This window comes from Dermacentor variabilis, chromosome 5 (assembly GCF_050947875.1).
Source record: "Dermacentor variabilis isolate Ectoservices chromosome 5, ASM5094787v1, whole genome shotgun sequence".
Lineage (NCBI taxonomy): Eukaryota > Metazoa > Arthropoda > Arachnida > Ixodida > Ixodidae > Dermacentor > Dermacentor variabilis.
This window is the reverse complement of record NC_134572.1, coordinates 129,309,089-129,333,090: the sequence shown is the minus strand read 5'-3', so window position 1 is coordinate 129,333,090 and position 24,002 is coordinate 129,309,089. Positions and strand designations below refer to the sequence as shown.

General features: G+C 46.0%; 1 protein-coding gene across 1 annotated transcript in view; it reads left to right on the top strand.

Moving 5' to 3' along the window:
• Positions 1–24,002, top strand: part of LOC142583153 (uncharacterized) — a 249,991-nt gene that overhangs the window by 94,620 nt on the left and 131,369 nt on the right. Inside the window, exons 36-41 of the mRNA XM_075693498.1 lie at positions 7,855–8,092; positions 11,050–11,156; positions 13,073–13,696; positions 14,606–15,251; positions 17,681–17,770; positions 23,266–23,850. Coding sequence (XP_075549613.1) covers positions 7,855–8,092; positions 11,050–11,156; positions 13,073–13,696; positions 14,606–15,251; positions 17,681–17,770; positions 23,266–23,850 — 2,290 coding nt within the window. The remainder of the gene's footprint in view (positions 1–7,854; positions 8,093–11,049; positions 11,157–13,072; positions 13,697–14,605; positions 15,252–17,680; positions 17,771–23,265; positions 23,851–24,002) is intronic.

The window sequence follows — 24,002 nt, the reverse complement described above, 5'->3', positions numbered from 1 at the left end:
GATATGGTAAATTGGATACAGAAAGAATGAAAAAAAAAAAAGATCATGGATATTCACAAAAACGCCAAGCGAGAAATCGGGAAGGAAGGTCTTTATGATAAAGAAAATGGGAGTGCCTTGCTATTTGGAGCCTGAGCTGGCTTGCCCGAGGACAAAAACATACCGGAGCAAATGTGTTCCACCGGATGAGTCATGTGTGCTGCAAAGAAAGACCTGAAATGACTGCACATTGTAGTAGATTGCCAATATATTCACCCAGCGAGACCCGTAGGGAGTGTGCGCCTTCCAGAAGTGTTGTGATTCAAAGGAGGTGAAAGGATGTAAGGTCAGCAGTCGAGATAAGAAAGACACGATTACAGTATTGGTGAAAACGAGCAGGGAAGAGATTGATAGAACTGGAGTCATTGCAAGCCTAGGTAATGGTACGATATAGGGATGTACTAGAGGTTTTAAATATGAAAGTTAAGATCAGTCTAGTTAAGGTGGCAAATGTAGGAAAACCTAAATAAATAGACCAGGCTAGGTGACAGGTGACTATTTGCATCCACCCCTTTTCAAATAGGATGCCAATAAACATCACAATCATGAGGCTTCTTTTCCTTGCGTCTGTCTGGAGGCACTGTTTAGTCATAGCATCCATGTCCAGCTCATAGTACTTGTGTGTGTAGCTGTCTGATAGTATCAGGAAAATGTGGTGGGGATTTCAAAAAAGAAGGAGCAGAAAGTTTCTTGAGCAAAGTTTTAGGCTCCATGCTGAGTGTACAGGAATGTTATGTGGCCTGGTTGTCCATGGTAGCACTTCTAGCAGATGAATAAGTTTATTTAACCCATTCGTGAAGTGTTACAGGGCCCCTTTAAGAAAAATCCATGTCTATATATGCTGGGGGGGATTTTGACAGACGTAGCCACGGCTATAACAAAGTGTTAGTAAGATAAGGAGCACTGCATCATGTTTTAGTGCGTGTAACCTGCCACAAAAGTTGAAGTGTAAGTGTTAAGTGCTTTCATACGCAAATATTGCCTTTCCGTGTAGCCTCACAGCAATACGTAGTGTGTTGTCCCGAATGTGCATTCCGAGGTGAAATTTGAGAGCAAAGCTGCGTTGCTTTTCAAAAAAGAACACTAGATGAAAGTTGTCATGACTAAACATGTTAAGCTCAATTATTTCTGGAGCTTTGCTTGGTGCCAACAAATTTGCCAGGTTGCTTTTCCATAACATTTTAAACATCACTTTATGCTGGTTGTGTGCAGGCGTAGGTTATAGACACACTAATGCTTCATGTTTGATTAGCCTCAAGGGATAGCAAAAACTCTTACCACTGCCTCTATTTGTCTCAATACGTCTTTTTTACCTGAAAGGCATTGTCTTTAGGGTAGGGGTGTGTGAATAGTACAAAAATTTTCACATGCAAATCGAATGCAAATTCAGTTATCCCGGTGCGACTGGTTTGATAGCTGCATAGCAAAGCATGGAGTACCGTATTTACTTGAATGACATGCCGAGTTCATCACGATGCTGCAATTAAAAGGAAAGCGATCATGTGTGCGAAGACGGATGGAAATTGGGCTGCATCACGGGCATTCGGAGCTCCCAGAACTTGTGTGCGGGACTGACGCAAACAGGAGAGGCTTTCTACACCAGTGGCTGCTACGTACGGTGCGACTGCGCGGCCCCTATACTGAAAGCGATGTGCAGCATAAACCAGAGTCCACACATCTAGGCGGACCGCGCTGTGTTCTCGTCGCTTAGTTCGGGTATAAGCGAGAGGCCGCACAAAGGTGAATTCCCTCGCTCCAACATTTAAAGAGTTTCCGCAGTCATTGAGTGAGACGTGTTCATGTTTGCTTGTGCACACGTGACACCATGCTTGTTAGTTTAAGTAAGCAAATGTTTAAAAGTTTATACGGCCGATAAAACTACTATCCTTACTTTTCGTATAGCTGTTTACTAATTTACTATCGTAATCGATGCTTCGCCTTTCGGGTGAAACTGCAACTTTCTTTATTTATCCCAACAATAGTGCATTGGGAGTAAATTTTTTGTTTTCTTTTTTTTCCAAATGAGAGAAAGTTGTATTTCTGTATGGAAGAATGAGGTGCGCGGTACTGTAAAGGACTTTTCTTTCTTTTAGGTCACAGCAAATGGGTGCGCGTTACAACCAAGAGCGCTTTTTTTTAAATTCTTTTTTTCGGTCGCGGGAAATGGGTGTGCATTACAAGCAAGGCTGCGTTAGGAACGAGTGAATACGGTACTCATTGCAGTAACTCTGTCGCTGTGGTATTCTGCTGCCAGGCGTGAGGTCATGGAGTCAAATCCCAAGCCACAATGCAGATTGAATCCTATAGAATTTTGATTAGACTTTCTGAGTTCATGTATTTCAGTGTGCTAATTTAACATACTCATTCAGTTTTCTTGCATAGTAAATACCTTCTTAGAAATTAGAAAAATCCAGTTTTCTGCATAACTTGCTTGGAGGTGAGCTATTTACAAAACTATATATGGTGTAATAAAGATTGACATACAAAAATGATGTTGAATGATCTGAGTTTGACAGTGCTACAAGGATGAATGCTGCAGTCTGATTAGAGCTAAAGTTATGTCAAACTTTTAAAATTAAGAACCCATAGTCTAATGCTAGGACAAACTATTACTTCCTTGAAATATCTGTAATCTTTTTTCATACTATAGGGCTGCTGCACTCTTGAATTGTCTACCTTTCTGACAAAGCATAATTATTGCAATAAGAAAAGTACAACTAAAGATATTGTCACTCCAAAACTGTGACGCCATCAGAAATACTGTTTAAAAAAAAAAGAGGAAAAGCATTTCACAGCATATTCATGGGGATTATGGCAAATGCTGAATCAATCAGGGATGATACAAGGATCCATTCAAGCAAGAATAAATGCTTTGCACCAACCTGGAGCAAAGGAAAGGAAAAAAGATATTAATAGAGGGTAAAGTTAATAATAGGGGGTAATATTAAGGGTAATATTAATACCTCTAATACATTTAGGTGCGCATTTAAAACCATGAAATGGTGGGAACGGGTCCAGAACATGCCACTAGAGCCTACATTGAAGCTTTTTGATCATAAAACCATAAATATTGCAAGAAATAAGAATTTACAAAAATACAAAAGAGTAAAATCTAGTGTGTGCACATTGCACAGTAAATCAAGAGGTCAGCGAGCTGAATTTTGCCTGAAGTGTCAGAACACTTAGGCTTAGCATGAAAGCAAGTTGTTACTAGTTTAAAAGCAAGAAACATACCTTGGAAATTATTGGGCTTCGTTTTACTGTTTTTACTCATTTTTGTCTGCCTGTCTTATTCATTCAAGTGACAGCTCATGGTTACAAATAGCACACAGAAATCAATCATAACACCTGTCGGCATGAATGTTGCAGCATTTTTGTTTGATTTGATGTGGCTGCTAATAAGTCAGGAGTAGAACTCAAATTGAGAAGCCTAGGTTACTAGTAGGCAAATAGTTTTGGAGCCTCTTGCTTTAGACTGCTGCCTCCCAAATCAAACCAACAAACGTGGCCAGGATTGCAGTAACATGTAAACTGCGTGATGAGACTCAAATCAATGTGGACGTTTAAATTATAGTTCTGAGTATTATAAACAATGTATTGGCACATGGAGGTGTTTGCTATGAGTGCACTGTGCTATGCTATTCATTACTGTATTGCTGCTGTATTCCTTCAATTGTAAACTGTCTAGATGGTACGTCTTGCTGCTTTTGATTTCCTGCAGAGGCAACTGTGCTCTTAGTAACTGTAAAGGCCCCAGAAAAATTTAATGCTAGCATTTCCTAACATAGTCTCTTGGTGTACTTGGGAACGAAAAATGAATAAAGGTAGGCAAAAAATGTTTACAGTTAGCCAGCCAATAGGCACATGACCACTACAGCATTTGTTTAAGCTATGAGCTCTACTTGTAATTACAGCCAAAACAACATATGGTGTTTTATACATTGTCTATGGCCTGTTTACCTTTGTGTATAGTTGTGTGCCTGTTTTGCTCACTGTATTAAGAAGTTCTATGGATTTACAGTTTAGCTGTATTGTTACATTGCTAACATGTCTATCCTTTGTTTTCACTCTCGCATTTATCAGTTCATTCAACTTAGGCTTGAACAGAGTAATCTCATTGTGCCTATTATTTTGCTTTCAAAAACCCTAGCAATAGACTTATGGCGTGTGCAGTCTTGTGATAGCTGTTGCTGAATTAGTTTATTTGTAATTGTGCATCGGCAATCCTCGAAAAAAAAAAAAGTGCACTGGATTGCAAAGTTGGGGCAGATGAGCGCTATCATCTCGAATTCTTGGTGCAGCAGTGGATGCAGTTTTTTGCATTATGTCTGCGGTAAAATGCATGTAAGTACAGTAGCCGACCGATTTTTCAGGCTCCAGAAATTCGAACTTGATGGATGTTCCAGACTTAATAAATGTACCATCAGGATTCCCATAGAGCTAATGCATTTCTGCGAGTGATTTTTCGGACAACATAGAGCCAGAAGTTCGATTTTCCGGACAAAATTTGCCGTGACGGACCAGCTCTATGAGTCAGGGAGGACGCCATTTTGAATTTTGAACCGGACTTGCTTCGAATCGGACTTGAAGTTGTTTGGATCAGTATAGTAATTTGATTAGCACGTACAAGAAGTGTCCAAATTCACGGGGCAATGGTGGCGCTTGTTGTAAGAAAGGCCTATTTTAAAGGCCATGCTTTTGCCTGTAGCCTGCGGTGGAAGCGATTTTGAGAGCCGGAAACTGGTCATGCGCGGCCAGTTTAGGACACCACCTATGAACTCCAGGTGATGCTCACGATAACCGCCATCATCATTAGTTTTGCCTTGAAGGCGTAGGTGGCGTCGTGCATTTTTTCGTCCAGCAGTGATCCGCCGGCTCTCATCCAGTACAGTTCAATTGAAATCATCGCCTGCCATGACTAGCCACTGTACAACATATCATTGCTATTTCAGTGTGTTGTGGCCGTTCATTCAGTGTAACGCCGATGTGTTTTCAACGCCGTGGTCCCTGCTTTTTACCCGCCTCCACTGAATGTGTTGAAGAAGCGTGGAAAATATTCGACTGTGACATTGGACAAGAAGGCCGCCATCGTCAGGCTTATCGAGCAAGGACGGACCCAAGTCGACGTCGTGAGGGAGTTTAATATCTCCAAACAGACCTTGTCTGACTATGTGAAAAACAAAGAAAAGAGCTTGTTTGCAGTCGACCAGTCGCACTTCAAAACTAACAAAATGACTGGAAAGGACAATATCTGAAGCTTGAAGAGGCCCTGCAGCTGTGGTTGAAAGGAGTCCTAGCAAAGAACCTCCCCGTTTCGGGCAGCATGCACAAGCAGAAAGCTGAGATGCTCGCTTTGAAAATGGGCAAGAAAGATTGTGGGGAGAGAGGTGCCGTGGATCAATCTACTGTCACGGATTACCGGATGAGTAAGTGGAAGGCTCTGCTACTGTCTGTAGTATGCTCCTGCAGACATCTTTAATTGTGACAAGACAGGCCTATTCTTCAAGATGCTGCCGAACCATTCACTTTTCTTTACTAATGAGGGCTGTGCAGGTGGGAAGCATAGTAAGGAGAGGGTAACTGTCGTTGTCAGGGCAAGCGCGGTTCGCACCAAGAAGCTGCCCTTTCTAGTGATAAGGAAGGCGAAAAACCCGTGCTGCTTTAAGCGTGTGAAGAACCTGCCTGTGTGGTACAACAGCAATACAAAGGCCTGGAACACAAAGCTTGTTCGAAGATTACATTCGCCATCTGGACCAGATGGTCAAGCACCAGAAGAGGCAAATGGTAATAGTTGTAGACAACGACGGGGCGCACGACACCGTAAGCTACCTGCAAGCTATTCGTCTTGAATTCTTGCCGCCTAATGCAATGAGTGTGTTCCAGCCGATGGACCAAGGGGTCATTAAAAACCTCAAGGTGTGCTACCGAGCCCGTTTACTTGGCCGCACACTCATGTGATTTGACAACAGGAAGACGTACTCCGTTAACCTGTTCTCGGCACTCGGCATGCCAGTGGATGCCTGGAAGTCTGTTCAGCCTTCGACGATTGCAAACTGTTTTAGGCATGCTGGATTTTGCAACTCTGAAGAGTCCGTGACCGAAGAGGCAAACAGTGCCGCTGAAGACATTGACACCGACGAGCAGCTGATTGCCGATTTGCGCAGCAGATGGGTGGACCTTCCCGCTGCTGTTACTTTTCACGAGTTCGCCGTGATTGACTACAACATAAGGTTGTGCACAGAGCTTACGGACGACGAGATCGTGCGCCAGGTGACTGCACCACCGCAAAGTGACTCGGACTCTAATGATGACACTTCTGGCCGCCCACAGCCATCCACACAAGACATTGTCAACGCTCTAATATTGCTGTCTAGTGTGTATGACGAGAACATGACCTTTGCACAGATGCAAGCAGACATCGTTACAAAAAGCAGGAATTTAAAACAAGAGACCACCCGCGACTTTTTCTGTCCAGTTTAGCTGGAATGAAGTTCGGTTTTGCAATTCACGAATTTTTCTGACTGTTCTTTTATTCGGACTATTCTTTGGTCCCCTCCAGGTCCGGAAAATCGGTCGGCTACTGTACTTATGTTATAGCAGGCTTTCTTTTTTCTCTAAGAGCACTTGGTCCCTCCACAGTTAGCACACAACCGACATTTTTGCTAATTGTTGAACCAACTTATCCACATGAATGTTAGTGAAGCCAATAATTAGTATCTCTTCAGTGCTTGGCTTAATTTCCTGGGTTAGCTTGAATAGCGCAGTACGTTATTCCTTGATTTGACGATGCAGCGTGCATCATGCAGCTTTATTTCCATTTGTTGTCATGAAGAATCGAGCCTTTTTTCCTAAAACTTATCTTAGGGAAGTGGTCTCCATGATTGGTCCTTTGCTAATTTGACACTGTGGTTATCATGCTGCTTGGTACCATGATACAGATGTGCCCATATCTCATTTGACAAGGGGACACTCATGTGCAAGAGAAGTCTGTAAATGTTGGCCCCCTTCGGTTGCTACTTTGGAAGTGCGGGCCATGCAGGCTTTGCACAAACTATGTTGCATAAAGCATGGCTCCACACTTCCTAATTAATAATGTGGGGATGGAACTGTTCTGCACTTCTTGATTACCAAGTATATTACAACAGCAGAGATAACAGTGACAGCCAAAACGAAACACATGGGGCACTGTTGGAAAAGAGTAGTCGAATAGGGGAGGTCCGTTTAAAGGGAGAAAGAGGAAGCATCCTTGTTTAAATATCAGCATAGGATACAGTGTCATTCTCTTTGTATCTAGCATCTGGAGTCGCAAGGGACGGCATGGGGAAAGAGGTGGAAAAAGGAGGTTGGTGTTTTAGATGTACTCCTTGTGGCCCACACTACACTTAGTCGACAAGGGTCCAAAGAATTAAGCCTACTGCACTTGTGCAAGCATGCATAGTTTTTCACTCTAGTTGCGCATTGTTTGGCTAATGGAGGGGCTAATGCAAAAGTCAGCTCAACATTTTGGAAAAAGGTTGGCGCTTAGATTAAAATGTTTGTTGCAATGTTACTTCTTGCTCATAAGGTCCGCTGTTGGTGGCTATTCAGCATTTCATGTCCTGTCAAAGTAGGGCCACAAATGTATAGCATAATAGTGAGCTATTGGTATCGCTAAGAAGTATTTAATGTACCAGTGCAAGTTGGGCCGTTAGCTAATTTATAAAATTGTAGGTATGGTGCATATATTTCAAATTTTGTTACACATTGTAATGAGGGCCGCTTATAACCGAGCTTTAGTGCTGCCCCTGGTGAGATGTCATTGGCCCACTTTGACAGGACCCCGGTAAGGTTGCGCGCGAGCAGAAGTCGCCACGGGAACTGGAGCAGGAGCGACAGTGGAAGCAGCTTCAGCATGTTCGACAGCAACAGCAGCAACAACAACAGCAGCAGCCTCCTCCACCACCATCACAGCAGCAGCAGCAGCAACAGGGGCAACAACAACAGCTTCCTTCGCAGCTGCAGATGCAGCACCAGCCGCAACCACACCTCATGGCTGACCAACAGAGAGCTGCCGGTAGGGGCTGTTTGATCTTCCAAATGCCTTATCTTGTTCCTATATTGACAGAACACTTCTCTATGTATAGATAGCCTGCATGCGACATCACCAACGCAGCTTTTCACTGTGCTAGTCCTCCAACATGGCAGCTAAGATGATATCAGCGCAAGTCACCTGTACTTCGTTTCATACATTGTAGGCAATGCCACAAGGAATAGGCAGACTTCTGTTGCAGCTCTTATTTACGTCCTAAAATAGTGCGTCACTTATTCAAAAAAAGTTGTAGGTACGTATAATGTAATTTTACGTAACATTAAGTCTCCTGCTTTTATATAGTAAAATGTGATGTAATTATTACATAGAAGGACTCACATATCTGAACTTACTTACCACCAAACGAGCGGAGGACATGGTTCTGCGACAAGCGACTGCAGCATGCCACTTGTGTTTGCGATCAAAACATAGCGCCACACATTTAAAAATAGTGGGGTGCACAAATAATGTATATTGGTGGCGAGGAGTTACGGAGTCGCCATCTATCAGAAGGGCCTCGCTGGCGTAGTATGAGGGATCACGCGGCGCGCTCCTCATAGGTTTTGCTGTCAGCGCTCACTGAAAACAGCACGCGCGAGCTCTCCCGGACATTTCTGTGAGTACTTTCGAAACGAGAGAAGTTTTTTACTGTCTAAATAATAATCTTGGGCAAACTGAAAGCACAGAAACGTTTACAGACGCTATCTCTACTGAATACGTACAGTGAATGCCACTGCGCGCGGTCGCCGCGACGGAGTCTCCCGAACCGGCTTCTTGCGTGAAAGGTAGGTAAACGCTGAGAGCAACTATGTGAAATATGCTCTTATAGTGTTTGTATAACTAAATGGAGCGTAATATAATGAAGCCTCAATGCAGCGATCGCACAGATTTGCAGCGACCGACTGCGCGTCTCCATGTTTGTCCGCGCACTGTTTCGCTTTCACCGCGTGCGTGTTTTCGCACCGTGCCATGAGCTTTAGGCCGCAGAACATGAGCATTTGACAGTATACAAGCAACTATTGTTGTGTGGGCGCTACCAGAGCTGTTAAAATATAATTTCATTTTAGATACTTCGACGCCTACGGGGACTGTGATGTGCCGTCGCGACGATTCAATCTATTTTTGTCTTCTAAATTCTTGGACGTTTCAATATTATTTCTCGAGTTGCGTTGCACTGCATGTTTATCGGTGTTCTCAGCGTGCGATTTCCCGCTGCTTCTTTTTTGTAATCCAGTGTATTAATTCATAACATAAACATGACCATATGCCATGATTTCTTTTAATGTGCTTCTTACCGCTCCCTTTCAATTCCAGTAAACTTGCCAGTATCTATAGCATCAATAGGTCCATAGACCGAACCGTCATCACATTAGTCGGGCAGCGGACTCGGGCGAGCGTCTCAGTGCGCGTTTTCCGAATATCGCAGACCTGGCGCCGTAGCAGAAATTTTTCTCGCGGCTGTGCTTGCTGGATACCCGAGTTGTAGCCGATGATTGTTTGCCGGTTTTATGTTTCGCGAGCCAAGCTTCACGCAGCTTCTTGTCCTGCGGCTACGTGTGAATAAGGCTGACACCAGGCTCCGTTGCGTACATGCGGCACTGCGGCACCGAGCAGTAGCCTACCATGTTGCGCGCCTTAAAAGGCAGCCACTACCTATTGTAGTGCTTTCAGGCGTTGTAAAGGAGACACTCGAAGCGGGAAAATCGCGCCACTAAATGAGGACCGCAGCGTACGAGGGAATTTAAACTCTCGTTTACAGCTCGCTTCGGTGCTCCCGAAGCAGCCAACGCGGCCGCTATGTCCACGTGATCCCTAATAGCACGTCACGGCGACGGTGGTGCCAGCTTTTCCAGTGGTGGAGCTCGAGGCCAATATGACGTAACCTTATGTCCACAAGTTGTAGTTGTAACATGACGTAATTGCTTTATAGAAAGTGTTGCAGATCAAAAACAACTCTACTGCAAAGCACACGGTGTGTGAGACTTCTTTGACCGAACTACTTGCATAGCTTCTGCGGCATTGCCTGCATAGTGTGAAACAGTAGTACATATGTGCAAAGCATTCAGATTCAGAATCGACATCTGTGAGCCTTATGCAACACCTGTTAGCCGAACGACTATCGCTTTGAACAGCTGTCTTCGCCTCACTCAGAAACAATCTTGTCTGCTTTTGGTTCGTGTTCCTTGTGCTTCACTGTGCTTGAACGGTGAGGCCTTGTGACTTAGGAGCAGAGTGACCAGGGGTGGTATTCTCGACTGATCACATTTGCGAATCCAATTACCTTTGCTAAATTTCATGTGACTTGGCACCGGAAGCGTCGAGGTATACTGGCGACAGCAATCGTGGCACTACGCCAAGCTCTTTGCACAGTGTCAGGAGAGCTGTTCACCATATGCACCCAGGTGTCCAATGTCAAGGAGGATTAAACTTTATTAGTTGAAATGAGCCGACAGTAAAATCGTCCGAGGTGGGCGGCGTCCCTAGTCCAGGATGCCCTGGGCCTGAGCTGATAGTTTGGCCCTGCTCACCAGGCGATGCTGGTCTTCAGGGGTCGAGCTTGTCAGCTGTGCTTCCCACTGCTCGACGGTTGGTCCGGTGACGGGCAATCGTGTAAAATTTAGCGAAAGTGATCGCTCAAGAATACTGCCCCAGTGATGCTCATTGTAAGCAGACCTCAGTTTGTCGCTTCTGCTTAGTTGCTTGCAAATTTTCCAATTGCTTATTCTAGGGCTTTTGTTGACCTTTAAGACACTGGAATCCACAGAACAATGATTTGATAGATATTTGCATGGTACGCTTCACACTATGCAATGGGTGGCACCAGTTCGCGCTTCACAGCGCTCAATTTTTCATTGCAAAAGTGTACTTCTGCACTACGGCACTTCATTGTGGCTGCCTCTCTCTCTCTCTCTGCAAGCTCGTTCTTTGTGTGCTTTGTGCAGTGGGGAAGAGCCACCAGTTGATGCTGGGAGAGACCTCTCCAGCTGGGTCCCTCTCGCCTTCTGCTCCTTCGCCAACTTCCTCACAGCTGATTGGAGCCACTGCTCAGGTTGGTAGCACTGACAGATTGACATCTTCCAGATTGGTCATCCTCACTCATGTGTCATGATGTGTTGAAACAATTTTGTTGTCCCTCCTTTTGTGTAGCTGTTATGAGATTAGGAGTGTTCTCTGCAAAATTTCACCGTGTAAATGTTATTTTCTGCAATCTCTTTGACTTGGTCTCTGAGCAGGCCTCAGATGTTTGTTTGAGTGAGGGAGAAAGTGGGTTTCCATATTTACTGCTATGAGCCGTGCAGTTGTCTCTTTTCCTCTTCTCTTTTTCGGAACCTTGACAGGATGTGGTTCTTATACGAATCAGTTACATGACAACCCACTGAAACTGAACAGTGTTGTAAATGATGCACAGAATAATGGTACCACTAGCTGCACATACACTTACGTATCATACCAACTTGAAATCATCTAGCAACAGTATCAACTGATACCAAACAGCTTGTGCTAGTGATTTCTTTTATATACTTTTTAAATTTCTGTATTCGTAATTAAGTGGGGTGTATGGGTCTCAACACAAGTAAATACGGTAAATACAGTTCCGTATAAGAAGGCACTGAAAGAGTGTGAAGTAATGATAGAATAATTTGCCTTGCATTTCAGGCACATGTAGCACGTCATAATTGGAGGCTGATGGGAGTTTTGGGAGTTTTGCCTCAAGGAACGATACTTGAGCTTCCAATAAAATGCATCAAGCAGTTTATGTTTTACAACAGAACAAAATAGACACTGCTCAACACTTAACCACCACTACATAAAATACTGCATGTATGCTGCTTGGTCACCTAACCTGTGCAATCAGATAAGCCTGAGTCTCGGAGAGGGTCGTACGGTCAGTAAAGGCGGCTGAAAGCACAGTCACTGCTTGTACACCCTCCGTATGCGACGGCAGCTTAGCACATGGTGCGTCATCTTCCGACTCGGAGTCATCGTCCGACGGTGCAGCAGAAACCTGACGTATGATCTCGCCGTCGTCAAGTTCTGCGCATGTAGGTACAGCGGCGTCAGCACCTGTGAAACTGTCAAATGAGACTGTGTCGGGAATCGCAATGCAGCCACTGCGCAGGTCTCGGCAGAACATTTTCCGCGTCAGTAGGGAGCACATCGGAAGCCGACAAATCCTAGGCCTCCTGGCACCCGCTTGCCGGCATTCCCCAGCGCAGTCCGCGCGGGCACTGTCGGTGCCATTAGACACTTGATGCGATGTTTCCGTATGCCGCGTTGGATCACCGAAACCTCGACACAGCACACCAAGCAAACACCACCATGCCGACACCAGTCGCACAAACGAAAAATGTGGCCTACTCGCAGCATCGTGCGCGAAGAAACAAATCAGCTGCTGGATTGTCTTGACATGGCTTACTAAGCTGAGACCGGAACGGCTGTAGCCACTCTATCGAACCAGGCAGAAACGATGATGATGAGCGGGGATTTGCAGTAGTGCCACTTTGTGGGGCAGCAAGGAGGCTCTGTTCAAAAGAAAAACGGTGTTCAGGCTCAGCAAGTCGAACCATGCACTGGTCAGAGTCGTGGTACGGTGCTCTCGATCGAGTTGGCTCAAGGAGTGTCCGAAAAATCAGACAAGAGGTTGCAAGGTGTCCGAACTCTCGGCAGTTGTTATACATTATGGTCTATGGGGAGAATGGTGGTGCCACGAAGCAGACCGAATAATCGAGCATGTCCGAATTTTTGGAGCCTGAAAAATCAGTCGGCGACTGTACTGAGCTAGATTCATAGAAATTAAAACAATTTATATTTGCTGCTCCCAAGATAATGTTTACAGTAAACAGAAATGAAAATGTCTTATGCCACAACACAGGCTGTTTACATCCTGTTCAGTCATCTTGATGCTTGGCACTCACAACTCCAGTTAAATGTCAGAACTGTTTCTCATTATTGTTTCGATTACAGAGCCCACTGTCTCCTGCGCAAGCGCAACGCTCACCCGGCCCTGTGCGCATTCCCTCAGCACCTGTGAGTCCCCTGATTCAGGTGTCTCGAGTGCGTCCCCCCATTGACCCCAGCCGCCTGCCTCCCTCGTCGCCCGATTCGTATGGACCTGCCCCTGCGCCCCCACCTCCTCCACCACTGCCGGGGCAGCCGGGCAGCGGGCCAGAGCGTTTCCTCCAGCCACTCAGGCCCCCTGGGCTGGCTGCCCCACCCCAGCGTGGACCCCTTCTACGCCAACCCTCCCAGGATGAGTCGGCACCGCCTCCGCCACGAAGCACGCCACCCCACACGCCCTCGCCAACTGCCAGGGCACCGCCCACCATGGACCCGTATGCCCAGATGCCGGGCACGCCAAGGCCAACTCCGACATCCGATGGAGGCTACCATCCTGGATACATGCGAGCTCAAGCTGCAGCAGCGGTTGCTCCGAAAATGACTAGGCCCGCAGCCACTTCTGACCCGTATGCTGTGCCTCCTGGGACACCTATGCCTCCGGCATCTATGTCCGAACAACAGCAACAGCCACAGTACTCGCCACAGCATGGTTATGGAACGAGTCCACGAGCAACTCCGCAAGCTACACAAGTGAGTGGACACAGTTGTTTAGGATAGTGATTGTGTGTAGATGGTGGTGTTTGGTCTGACCTTAGGAACAGTGCTTATGCCTAGTGCTTACTATAGCAAGGCCTACAAAATCTCCACTGTTTTCACTGCTAGCAGTGAAGCTGCTATTATTGAAGGGCAGCTAAATGCCGATGCAGAGCAGGACTACACTAAACACGTTGTCCTTGGTGTAAACAACAGAGTATGAAGCAAAGGAACAGAAAAGACAAAGATAAGCACTATCTCTGGTGCTTGTCTGTGTCTTTTCTGTTTCCATGCTTCGTACTTTGCTCTAAGAACAACATGCATAGTTAAACCTAAACACAAACTTGCCCAAGAACAAGTTCTTTAGGGCAAGGGTAATGGGAGGTTGCTTAGGGAGGCCTTTGTCCAGCAGTGAATGTAGATCATGTGACAATAAGGCCTTTTAGCTTGTCCACTATTCCGGCAAATGGGCGTGGTTTGGGCGGATTGTCGTATGGGCGGGGGCGTAAACGTGAGTGGCCAGAGTGGTGTAGCCACCTGGTGGCATAGAGTTCTACCAGACAAACACAGTACTAAAATTGCAGTAACCTACTATATTCTACTCTGCTGCTGCTGCAAATTTATGGCAGTGGTGTAATTGTGAACATGGATTATGCCGCTGTCGAAAATTTACACCATCAGTTAAGCAGAATATAGTAATTGGCTTTGTGTTTGTGCAGTTCGGCTTTGCACCACCAGCTGGCACCATCAATCTGGCCGCTCATGTTTATGCCCCCGCACATCCGGGAAACCGCCCGCGCTTGCCGGAATACCAGACTCACTAAAATTCTTTATTGATAATGAACAAACAATGTTATATTTATCATTAAAGTTTCAGCACATGGTCATACTGAAAACCTTTTGCAGGCTCCCATGGAAGGGCTCACAAGTCAACCGCAACCACCAACTCCCCTTCAGCAGCAGCAGCAGCAACAACAACAGCAGCAGCAACAGCAGCAGCAGCAACAGCAACAGCAACAGCAACAGCAACAGCAGCAGCAGCAGCAGCAGCAGCAGCAGCAGCAGCAGCAGCAGCAGCAGCAACAACAGCAGCAACAGCAGCAACAACAGCAACAACAGCAGCAGCAGCAACAACAACAGCAGCAGCAACAGCAGCAGCAGCAACAACAACAGCAGCAGCAGCAGCAGCAGCAATTGTCCCAGCAGCCACAGCAGTCACCGCAACAACAGCCACAGCCCCTTCAGTCTCCATCAGCACCCCAAGCACCAGAGCCCTTTGGAGGCTCGGCCGATCCGTACGCAAGGCCTGTGGCGACGCCGCGTGTGCCATCCTCTCCGAGTGCAGGCACCCCTCCAGGTGCCGCCGGAGTGCGGCCAGATGAGATGGTCATTGGTGGCGGGGAGCAGGTGTTGGCGAGGCAGCAGCTTCGGGACTTGCTGCAGCGCCAGATGAAGAAGGACCACCTGGGAGGGCCACCATCATCCCCTTTGGCACCCCCACAACAAAAGCTCTCCCAGCAGTGGCCTCCGCCGCAGCAAGCCATGCAGCTGGGTTAGTACTGCCTGCAGAGTGCTAATTGCCATAGTGCTAATGCTAATTGATAGTGTTAATGTCAATTGTCTGTGTAATTGCTACAGTATAAATAGTAATTGCTAATTTGCACAATGGTAATGCTAATTGCAAATTCTTTATGCTCATTGCTACAGTGCTAGTGCAGTGGAATCTCGCTAATTCGAACTTTCTGTTTATTCAAACTGACATTGTGGTCCTGTCAGAATGATAATCTATTTTAATGTGCAAAAGTTTTGGAAAGTTAACACGTAAGTGGTTGCAATGGTTAATTCGAACATACTGTGGCCCCAACTGTGTTCTCAGCAGCGCGCCAGCTTTCACGGTGGTGCTTCCGACCCGGCAGTGCGGCGGCTCACCGGCTGCTGCAGCAGTCTCCCACTGCAAGCACTGTATTTTGACACGTATAACCTGCACCAAAACTTCAAAAATATAACAGTAAAATCACGATGTGGGTTATACGCGAAGTTCGCCTTGAGGTGTGGCTTCACAGCAGCAAGAATTTTGCCCAAAAGTGTGGCTTCACGCCAGCACGGGCCATGCCGCCAGGAAGCCTTAAAACTGCGGTCAGATTTTATGCAGAAAAACACAGCTGCTAGTGGCCAAATATGAACACCTTTATTCAGTCGCCCTCTTGCCTCATTGGCACTCTCCGAAAGCTGGTTGTCCTCTGTGCTGTTGGACGCTGCTTGGATTCCCATCTCCACGAAGCTCTTGATGATAGTTTCCTACAAAGCTCTATGCCATTTACAAAATCCATAATGCATGCTAAATCTGCTTAACAGCATGTCTCAGCACAGCTGCTGCTGTTGAAGAATGCTGGACTCTGTATCTATACTGTGTGATTGCAATCTAATGGCACTCTATAACGATGACGATGCCATCGCCAACAGGACAGTAACTAGCGCCATCTAGTAGCGTCTTGTGGAGATTGTCCAGCATGTGGGCATGGCTTCCAAGATCTCAATGGAATGCTGGTGTAATCGTGAAGGCCTTGCACGTGGGTATGTGAGTGGTAGTTAGTGAAACTTTTTCAAAATTTTTGTGCTCCAAAGTGGGCATGCAGATTTTACGTGAGGGCTGGCCTTATACGAGTAAATAGGGTAATTGTTAATGACAAGTCAACTCTGCGGATATTCGTAAGGTGAAGGAAAGTTCATGAAAGGGGAAAATTGTCATCCACCCAACTGTAGCACGAAGCTGCAAAGGAAACTCGGCTTTTTTAGAAGAAAGCTTTGCAGTTGAAGAAAAATTCGTCCTGGTTCAGGATTTGAACTCGAACCCAACGCCTTTTCGAGGCAGTCACATTACCATCTGAGCTAACGAGGAGGCTAGCAGATTGCACCGTAAGGGTGAATTAATCGACAACTTGAACTTTATTGTACCTTTTCAGATGATTGATAACGCAAGTTGATAGTTTCATTGCTAAATTATTATTGTCACTGCTAGTTTATAAGGCTAATTATCACTGTTTTAATGTTGGCTTCTAATTGATAATGCTAAATATGAACGTTATGGCAATCTTTAGCATAATGTTAATAGCTACAGTGTTAATTTCTATTTGTGGTGCAGGGCTAATGCTTTGTGGAGACCTTTTTTTTTTGTCGTCATGGCGAACAGCAGCTTTTCATGTGGTAGTGTGTAGTTCTCAGTAATTTTATTTGCACACGACAGGTCTTACTTTGATTAGCGCTTGAACGTGTTCAGAAATAAAACCCCTGTAAAGCAAAATACAAAAGAACAACAATCTTATAGCCTCTTTGTGTTTTCAAATGTTGTCCATTGATGTTTTACTGCCAGCATTTTTTGCCTCCACTGATTCGTTTTTCTTTCTTCTTTCTTTATTGATACTGTCAGCCTTATAGGGCCATTACAAGAGTGTAGAAAGAATAAAATAAAACAATTAAATTATGGGGTTTTTATGTGCCAAAACCACTTTCTGATTATGAGGCACGCCGTAGTGGGGGACTCCGGAAATTTCGACCACCTGGGGTTCTTTAACGTGCACCTAAATCTAAGTACACGGGTGTTTTCGCATTTCGCCCCCATTGAAATGCGGCCGCCGTGGCCGGGATTCGATCCCGCGACCTCGTGCTCACCAGCCTAACACCATAGCCACTGAGCAACCACGGCGGGTTAAAAAAAAAAAAAAAATCAATGTAAACACATCTGATTTAGGCAGAGTGCACAATACATGTGACAAGCATCTGAATACAATGTACAAAAAATAAATAAATTGCAGTGCATATACATTGCATATACAGTGCCAAACTTGGAGCTGCATACCTTAGCTTGTCCAATGCTAAGGTATACAGCTCAAAATGGGGAGCTTGTGGGAAATAAGTGAAAAGAACTTAATCCTTCATACCCTTCTTAAAAAAACAATCTCGGGCCTTGTTTCCTTCTCATAGGCATGGCATTGCAAGGGAACCGAATGGCTATGGCAGGACCTGGAGAACTGGGGTTTCGCACTCCGCTTCCCCCTGGAATCATGGCTTCCCGTAAGTGGAATTCATATCATGTCTCAATTTTATGCTGCAAAGTATGACTCCCATGGTCATTGTTTACCTAGCGAGTTTGGTGTCACCATTGGCAGACAGAAGAAAGGTGTCCACCATTGGGGAAGATGTGGTTACAACTTATTCAATTAGTGGTGACATATTTTTAAAGACAAAAAGATTATTTCAGCTATATTAGTTAATTAACTAATGCACCTTTCTACAATACCCAAAAGCCTCTCTTACTTTGAGAATAGGTATGGTAAGCCAGAGAAGTTGCAAGAACGAAAAAGGTGTGGCCGCTTGCTCGTCGACTTACTTGCCTTGTATCCTGAGAGAGCTAGGGTCAGCTTGGCAGGTTACAAGAGCTGAGCTACAGCAGCCCAAATATGAAAAAAAAAAAAAAAGAAAACTTTGAAATCTGTGACGTCACGCTGATGTGCCGGAGCTGGGATTTCGGCCCGAAATTCGAGAAACTGAACTTTGGCCTTGATTTTATCTTCTAATAATCAACCTTATTACTGTGAAATTGGCAGTAATAAATTTTCGGAAGACTATTTTACCAGTCTAAATTGATTTAGTGCTTATCTTGCATGGTGCCCCTTTAAATTGCCTCTGATCACATGACCAGGCATTGCACCTGCCACCTGCCAGGCTGCCTCAATGGTTGTGGTAGGGTGGCTAGAATGGGGAGGTGCAAAAAGCAGCCGACAAAGCCTCGCCTCAAAATGTGTCAATGCGGTGCAGTGGGGGCTGTCTGGGAGCACATGACTCTGCAGTCAAGAGTCCGAGTTACAGCACAGTGCAGTAAGGTGCCGAAATTTTGGTCGTCCTTTTACGTTAAGTCTATGGGGCAATTTGCGGCGCCGCGGAGTGGTTTGTATAATCAGGTCTGTCCGAGTTATCGATTGACGACTGTAATCGGTAATGTTAATAGTGCTTACTCTTTACATAGTGCTCCGGCTTTTCATATTGCTTCTGCTGTACCCAAATAAGTATGTGCGTGATCGAAAAACATGTGCGGGGAGCTAGTGCTGATATGCAGTGAACAGCTGATTTTTCGGGCGTGCCTGATAATTTGTACGCCTTTGTGGCACCGTCGCATGCCCCGTAGCACCATTGTACAAGGACTTCCGAAATTTCAGACGCTGAAACCCTTCGCCGTCCGATTTTTCCAATGCTTTTGCTGTGGCCACAGGTCCGAAATAGCATGAATTGAAGCTGCCACTGCCGCCATTTTGATCATCTCGCAGCCTCGAACCATCGCTCTTGCATGCCGATCCACTGACAGTCGTAGTAGTCGTTATGTGCTGTCGTTACGACACTGCTTCGATGCTCTCTATCTGCTTCAATATTCTCTCTCTCTCTCTCTCTCTCTCTCTCTCTCTATATATATATATATATATATATATATATATATATATATATATATATATGTGTGTGTATATGTATATATATATATTATTTGACGTAGCAGCCACGACTTTAGCTACACTCTCTATGCACAATGCATTTTCCTTCTGTAACAAAAAAAAAGGAAGGTAAACATTTTAGTAGGCATGTGCGAATAGTGCTTTTTCACTTCGAAGCGAATACGAAGCGAATATTTTCGTATCGAAGCGAATATTTGGGACTCCTAGTACACAACAGAAAAATTGATGGAGTGAAGTACATAATCTTGTTACAATGATCTCTGCTGGCTGTTTTATCAGTTATATTTTCTGAACCATTATAAATGTGAGGCAATGAGAAACAGACGTGAGGCACAAGACTTTTTCATTTTTCAATTTATTCAGACCACTGTGCATTGCTCACCCAGCCTTTCATCCTAGTGCATGTTGCTATGTATAAACACTAACTGCTCAACATGCTCGGGGAGAAGGTGTTCTCTTCTAGTGGTGACAACATTTCCTCTTGACGAGAACAACCTCTCACTTGACACTTGGGTTGCTGGCACCGACAGGTATAGCTGAGCTGGCTTGGACAGTGACGGGTACTTGACTTCGCCGAAAATTTTCCACCACAGGAAAGCATTCTCCAAGCGGGGCCGAACAGGTGCATGGAGGTACTCCTCCACCTCTTCCATAAGTCGCTGGGAACCAGTGCTTGATGTGGTGATAGAGGCCAAAGCTCCAAAAACATCCCACACATCACTAGAGACAGCTTGTGCAGGTGCATTAGACTCTTCCCTGTCTCTTCCCTGAGGCAGGCTCTTCTCCACAGCAGAGCAGAGTAGATTTTTCAGCCACCATTTCTCACTTGTGGTGTCGTAACAAACGGCTTTAAATCGGGGGTCCAATGCTGTGCTCAAGGTATATGTCACCTGCAATTTTATATAGACAAACCTGGACTTCATGCCGTGAAGGAGGTTTCCTGCAAATGCAGACTCGTCCCCACAACGCTGCTGTTGCTGAGTGAGCACAAGTTGCATGCAATGCACTAGTGGCACCACTTGCGAAAGAGTTGGGTGCTTTTCGGACCAAGACTCTCTTGTTGCATTGTCAGTACATTTTAGCACTGATGTGACGGATGCCATCAGATGCCATTCACTTGAAGTTAGGTTTTCCAATGTGTCCTGTTCCGACAGATTCAAGGAAATTGGTACACGGAGCTTTAAAAGGCGTGAGATCATTTCATATTCACTGTTCCATCTCATCGAAACATCCTGAATCACTTCAAGGGGCTCTAAGCTCATGCTAACCTGAACCTCTTTGAGGCGACTTCTGGCTTGGGAACACCTGTTGTAGTGCCCTACAATTGCTTGGGCCTTGACACACAGCTGCTCAAAATTCTGAGTGTCCTTCGCACACTGGATGCACAATTGTAACGTATGCGCGAAGCACTGTATACTTGTCCATCCCGTTCGCGATGCGGCGCCCAGGAAGTTTCTGCCATTGTCAGCGACAATGAAAACTGGAACATCTTGAGGCAGTCCCCACTCCTTTGCCAAGTCAAGGAGGATGCGCTTCAGGTTGTCAGATGTATGGCCTTCCGGCATGTGCCGGCATGCAAGGGGATAATTGTGAAGCCGGAACTCTTTATAAACGAGGTGGCGTGTAAATGAGACATAGCTATCCCCAGGCCTAGACGTCCACCCGTCGGTCGTCACCGAGTAGCATGGGGTCATGTCAGTGAAGTGATTGCGCAGCTCGGTTTTGATCCATTCTTTTTCTTTGGCCTAAAGTTCTGGCACGACACTCTGAGAAAACGTAGTCCTCGATGGGACCTTGTACTCGGGCACTGCTGTGTGCATCAAAGACAAAAAGCCTGGCTCCTCAACGATAGAATAAGAGTGCAAGCCAGTGGCCAGGAACTACGCAACCTTCGTTGTTAACGTTTTTGCGCTCTGACTGTCACCTTTCAACGTCGGCTTGAAGTAGCTACAGTTAGCAGCACTTGCGTCCGCCTTGTTGGTGCCCGTCGTCATTTTTGGGCCTGCAGGCTTTCTTTTTTAGCTTTCGGCAGCACGGAGCTTCCCGAACTGCTTGAATGGATCGGGGTGACGCTTTAGGTGACTGACGAGGGTGGTTGTAGTGCCCGTGGCCGTCTTAAGGCGCATCTTGCACGTGCGGCACGTCGCATCACTGGCTTCGCGATCAAAGAACTCCCAGATGGCACTCCGGAACACCAGCTGCGCCGATTCGTTCATGGTTTGGCTACTTCGGCTGTGCGCGCAATCAAGCAAAATGAACAACTAAAGCATGACTAAAGTTGATAACTTGAAGCGACGTACACATCCGACGACCACGTTTGCAAGCGCAAGCCTAAGAAAAGCTATAGAAAGCACATGGTTGCTTCACCAAATACCTACTACCGCTAAGACAAACTTTTTTTTTAACCCTTTCGCTGTCGGACCTTTCTGGCCGTGACGCACCCCCAGTGTCGGCTTGGTTTCAGGGAACGAGCATAACAGGGAATGAACATAGCAATTTATTTTTGATTATGATTGGTATACAAATAACATAGTCAATGCAATATGCACATTTCAATGTTCTGCAGCTGTTGTTAGTAAACATCATCATCATCATCAGCCTGACTAACATCCGTTCAACATCCGAATCTGACGATGCGGAACTCATCTCTTCCTCGCATGAGACGTTGTCCGAGTCCAAATCCAAGCTCGGCCCATATTCTGAATCGGAAGAGCCACCGCTCCAATGAGCAGACGAAGGTCCCGCGCGCCTCAGCTATCCGAAAGTAACCGCGCGCAGGAAGGAGGCGCTTTCAGTCTCCAGCACAACGGAGAGAAATGGGACGTTGTGTGATCAAGAAGACATAGGGAGATGGAAAAAGGCTAAAACAAAGTTTGAAGGGCTTTACGTTTACTGCTGCAAGTCGGAAGCGATGGTGCGGCGAGAGAGCGAAAGCAGCAATCGAGTCGCTCTTTTCGGAGATGCAACGGCGCGTGCACCTGAACTTGACGCGCCGTAGCAAACATACCAACAGAATAAAAATAAAAACCTTCAAACCAGTGGAGATGGGAGAACAACCCTTGAACCCATAACTACACGCGCGCGACGCATGATCCAGCGAACGCGGAGCCACCGCGCCACTCAGCGAAGAGAAAGGGGGGAGTGGCAGTCGCACCGTACTCTTCAATACATGTACTAACACAGGTCGGGGCGAAAATACGAACTTGTAGAAAGAGTCAACAGATGGCGTGGCCAGTTTGGGAGTGCCAGCTTTGCGCTCAGGCGCGAAATTTTGAACGCACGATAGAGAACGTACCGGTACGTCAATGACAATGTGGGGGGGGGGGGAGCGCGATGACGTACCGGTACGTCCGTGACAGCGAAAGGGCTAATTAGTCGATTTTTTAAGGCGATTTATATTATATCTTACAATTACAAGGTATAATATGTACTTTTAGGTAGATAAATACCTACGGATATTATGATGACGTTACAGTTACGTTACATTTAGTGCCTAAAAATGCAATAGTAAACGCTTTCTTTAAATCTTTCGAAGAGCCATCGCTATCGTTATCAATATTGTTTACGTTCGTGAATTCATATGCTAGGTCCAAAGCTCGGTCACGGCCTTGTTTCTTTCGAGCGGTCGTGGCTCCGTCAGCAAAGTGGCATGAAAATGCTCTACCCAGGGTAGATATAGAAAGACAAACTTGCAAAAAAATGTACGCATACCGGTATTCTTAAACTTCGAAAGACTTCGAAAATATTCGAAGTTTTCGAATAGCGCTATTCGAATCGAAGGTCGAATCGAATATGACATTATTCGCTTCGGTATTCGAAAGTTTCGAATATTTGCACAGCCCTACATTTTAGTTGTTAGTCACAAATAAGAAAAGGGGTCGTTAGTCACAATTTTGTCAGCACAGGATCATGACTAATACTCCGTGTGACAGCAATGAGGCTATAATGCCAGTAATGATTACTGATGATTAATTATTACTGGCATCATTACTGATGCCGGTAATGATGTCATCAATGCTGGCAGTCAAATCTTGTGCATGACAGGGATGGATGCATTACTCGCAGGTATGGCCTCTGTCGAGCACCAACAGCAGCAATTGCAGCAGCAACAACTGCAACTACAGCAGCAGCAGTCGCAGCAGCAGAAGTCCCTGCCACCACAGCAGCAGCAGCAGCTGCAACAACTGCAACAGCAGCAGCAACTACAGTTGCAGCAACAGCAGCTGCAGCAACAGCAGCTGCAGCAACAACAGCTGCAGCACAAACAACTTCAACAACAGCAGACACAACAACCAGCCCAGCAGCTCCATCCTGGCCAGCAGGGCTTTCCGCACAGTGGCTTGCTGGCCGAGCCAAGAGACCCCCAGCAGCAGCAGCAGCAACAGCAACAGCCACAACAGCCTCAGCCACAGCCACAACAGCCAGGAGCTGTGCGGCCCCAGATCAATGAGGCCCGGCTCCGGATGCTGATGCTCCACCGGCAGCAATTAATGCGCCAGCAGCAGTGGCAGCAGATGCAGCAGCAGCAGCAGCAACAGCAACAGCTGCAGAGGCCACCAATAAATCGCCTGGAGCAATTCGACCCACAGCGGGCGGCAGCCATGCAGGCGCAGGCACAACACATGGGCATCCCACCGCAGCACATGCCAGGTGATTCTTGAGTTTACCAGGGGTTTTGGTCAATTGCTTGGGTTATACAGGAGGGCCCTGTCCATATGCTCCTGTCTGCTGCATTGTTCCCATCTGTTACGCTATGAACCTCCAGTCCCGTTTAGTTAACGTAGGGTTATGTATGTATACAG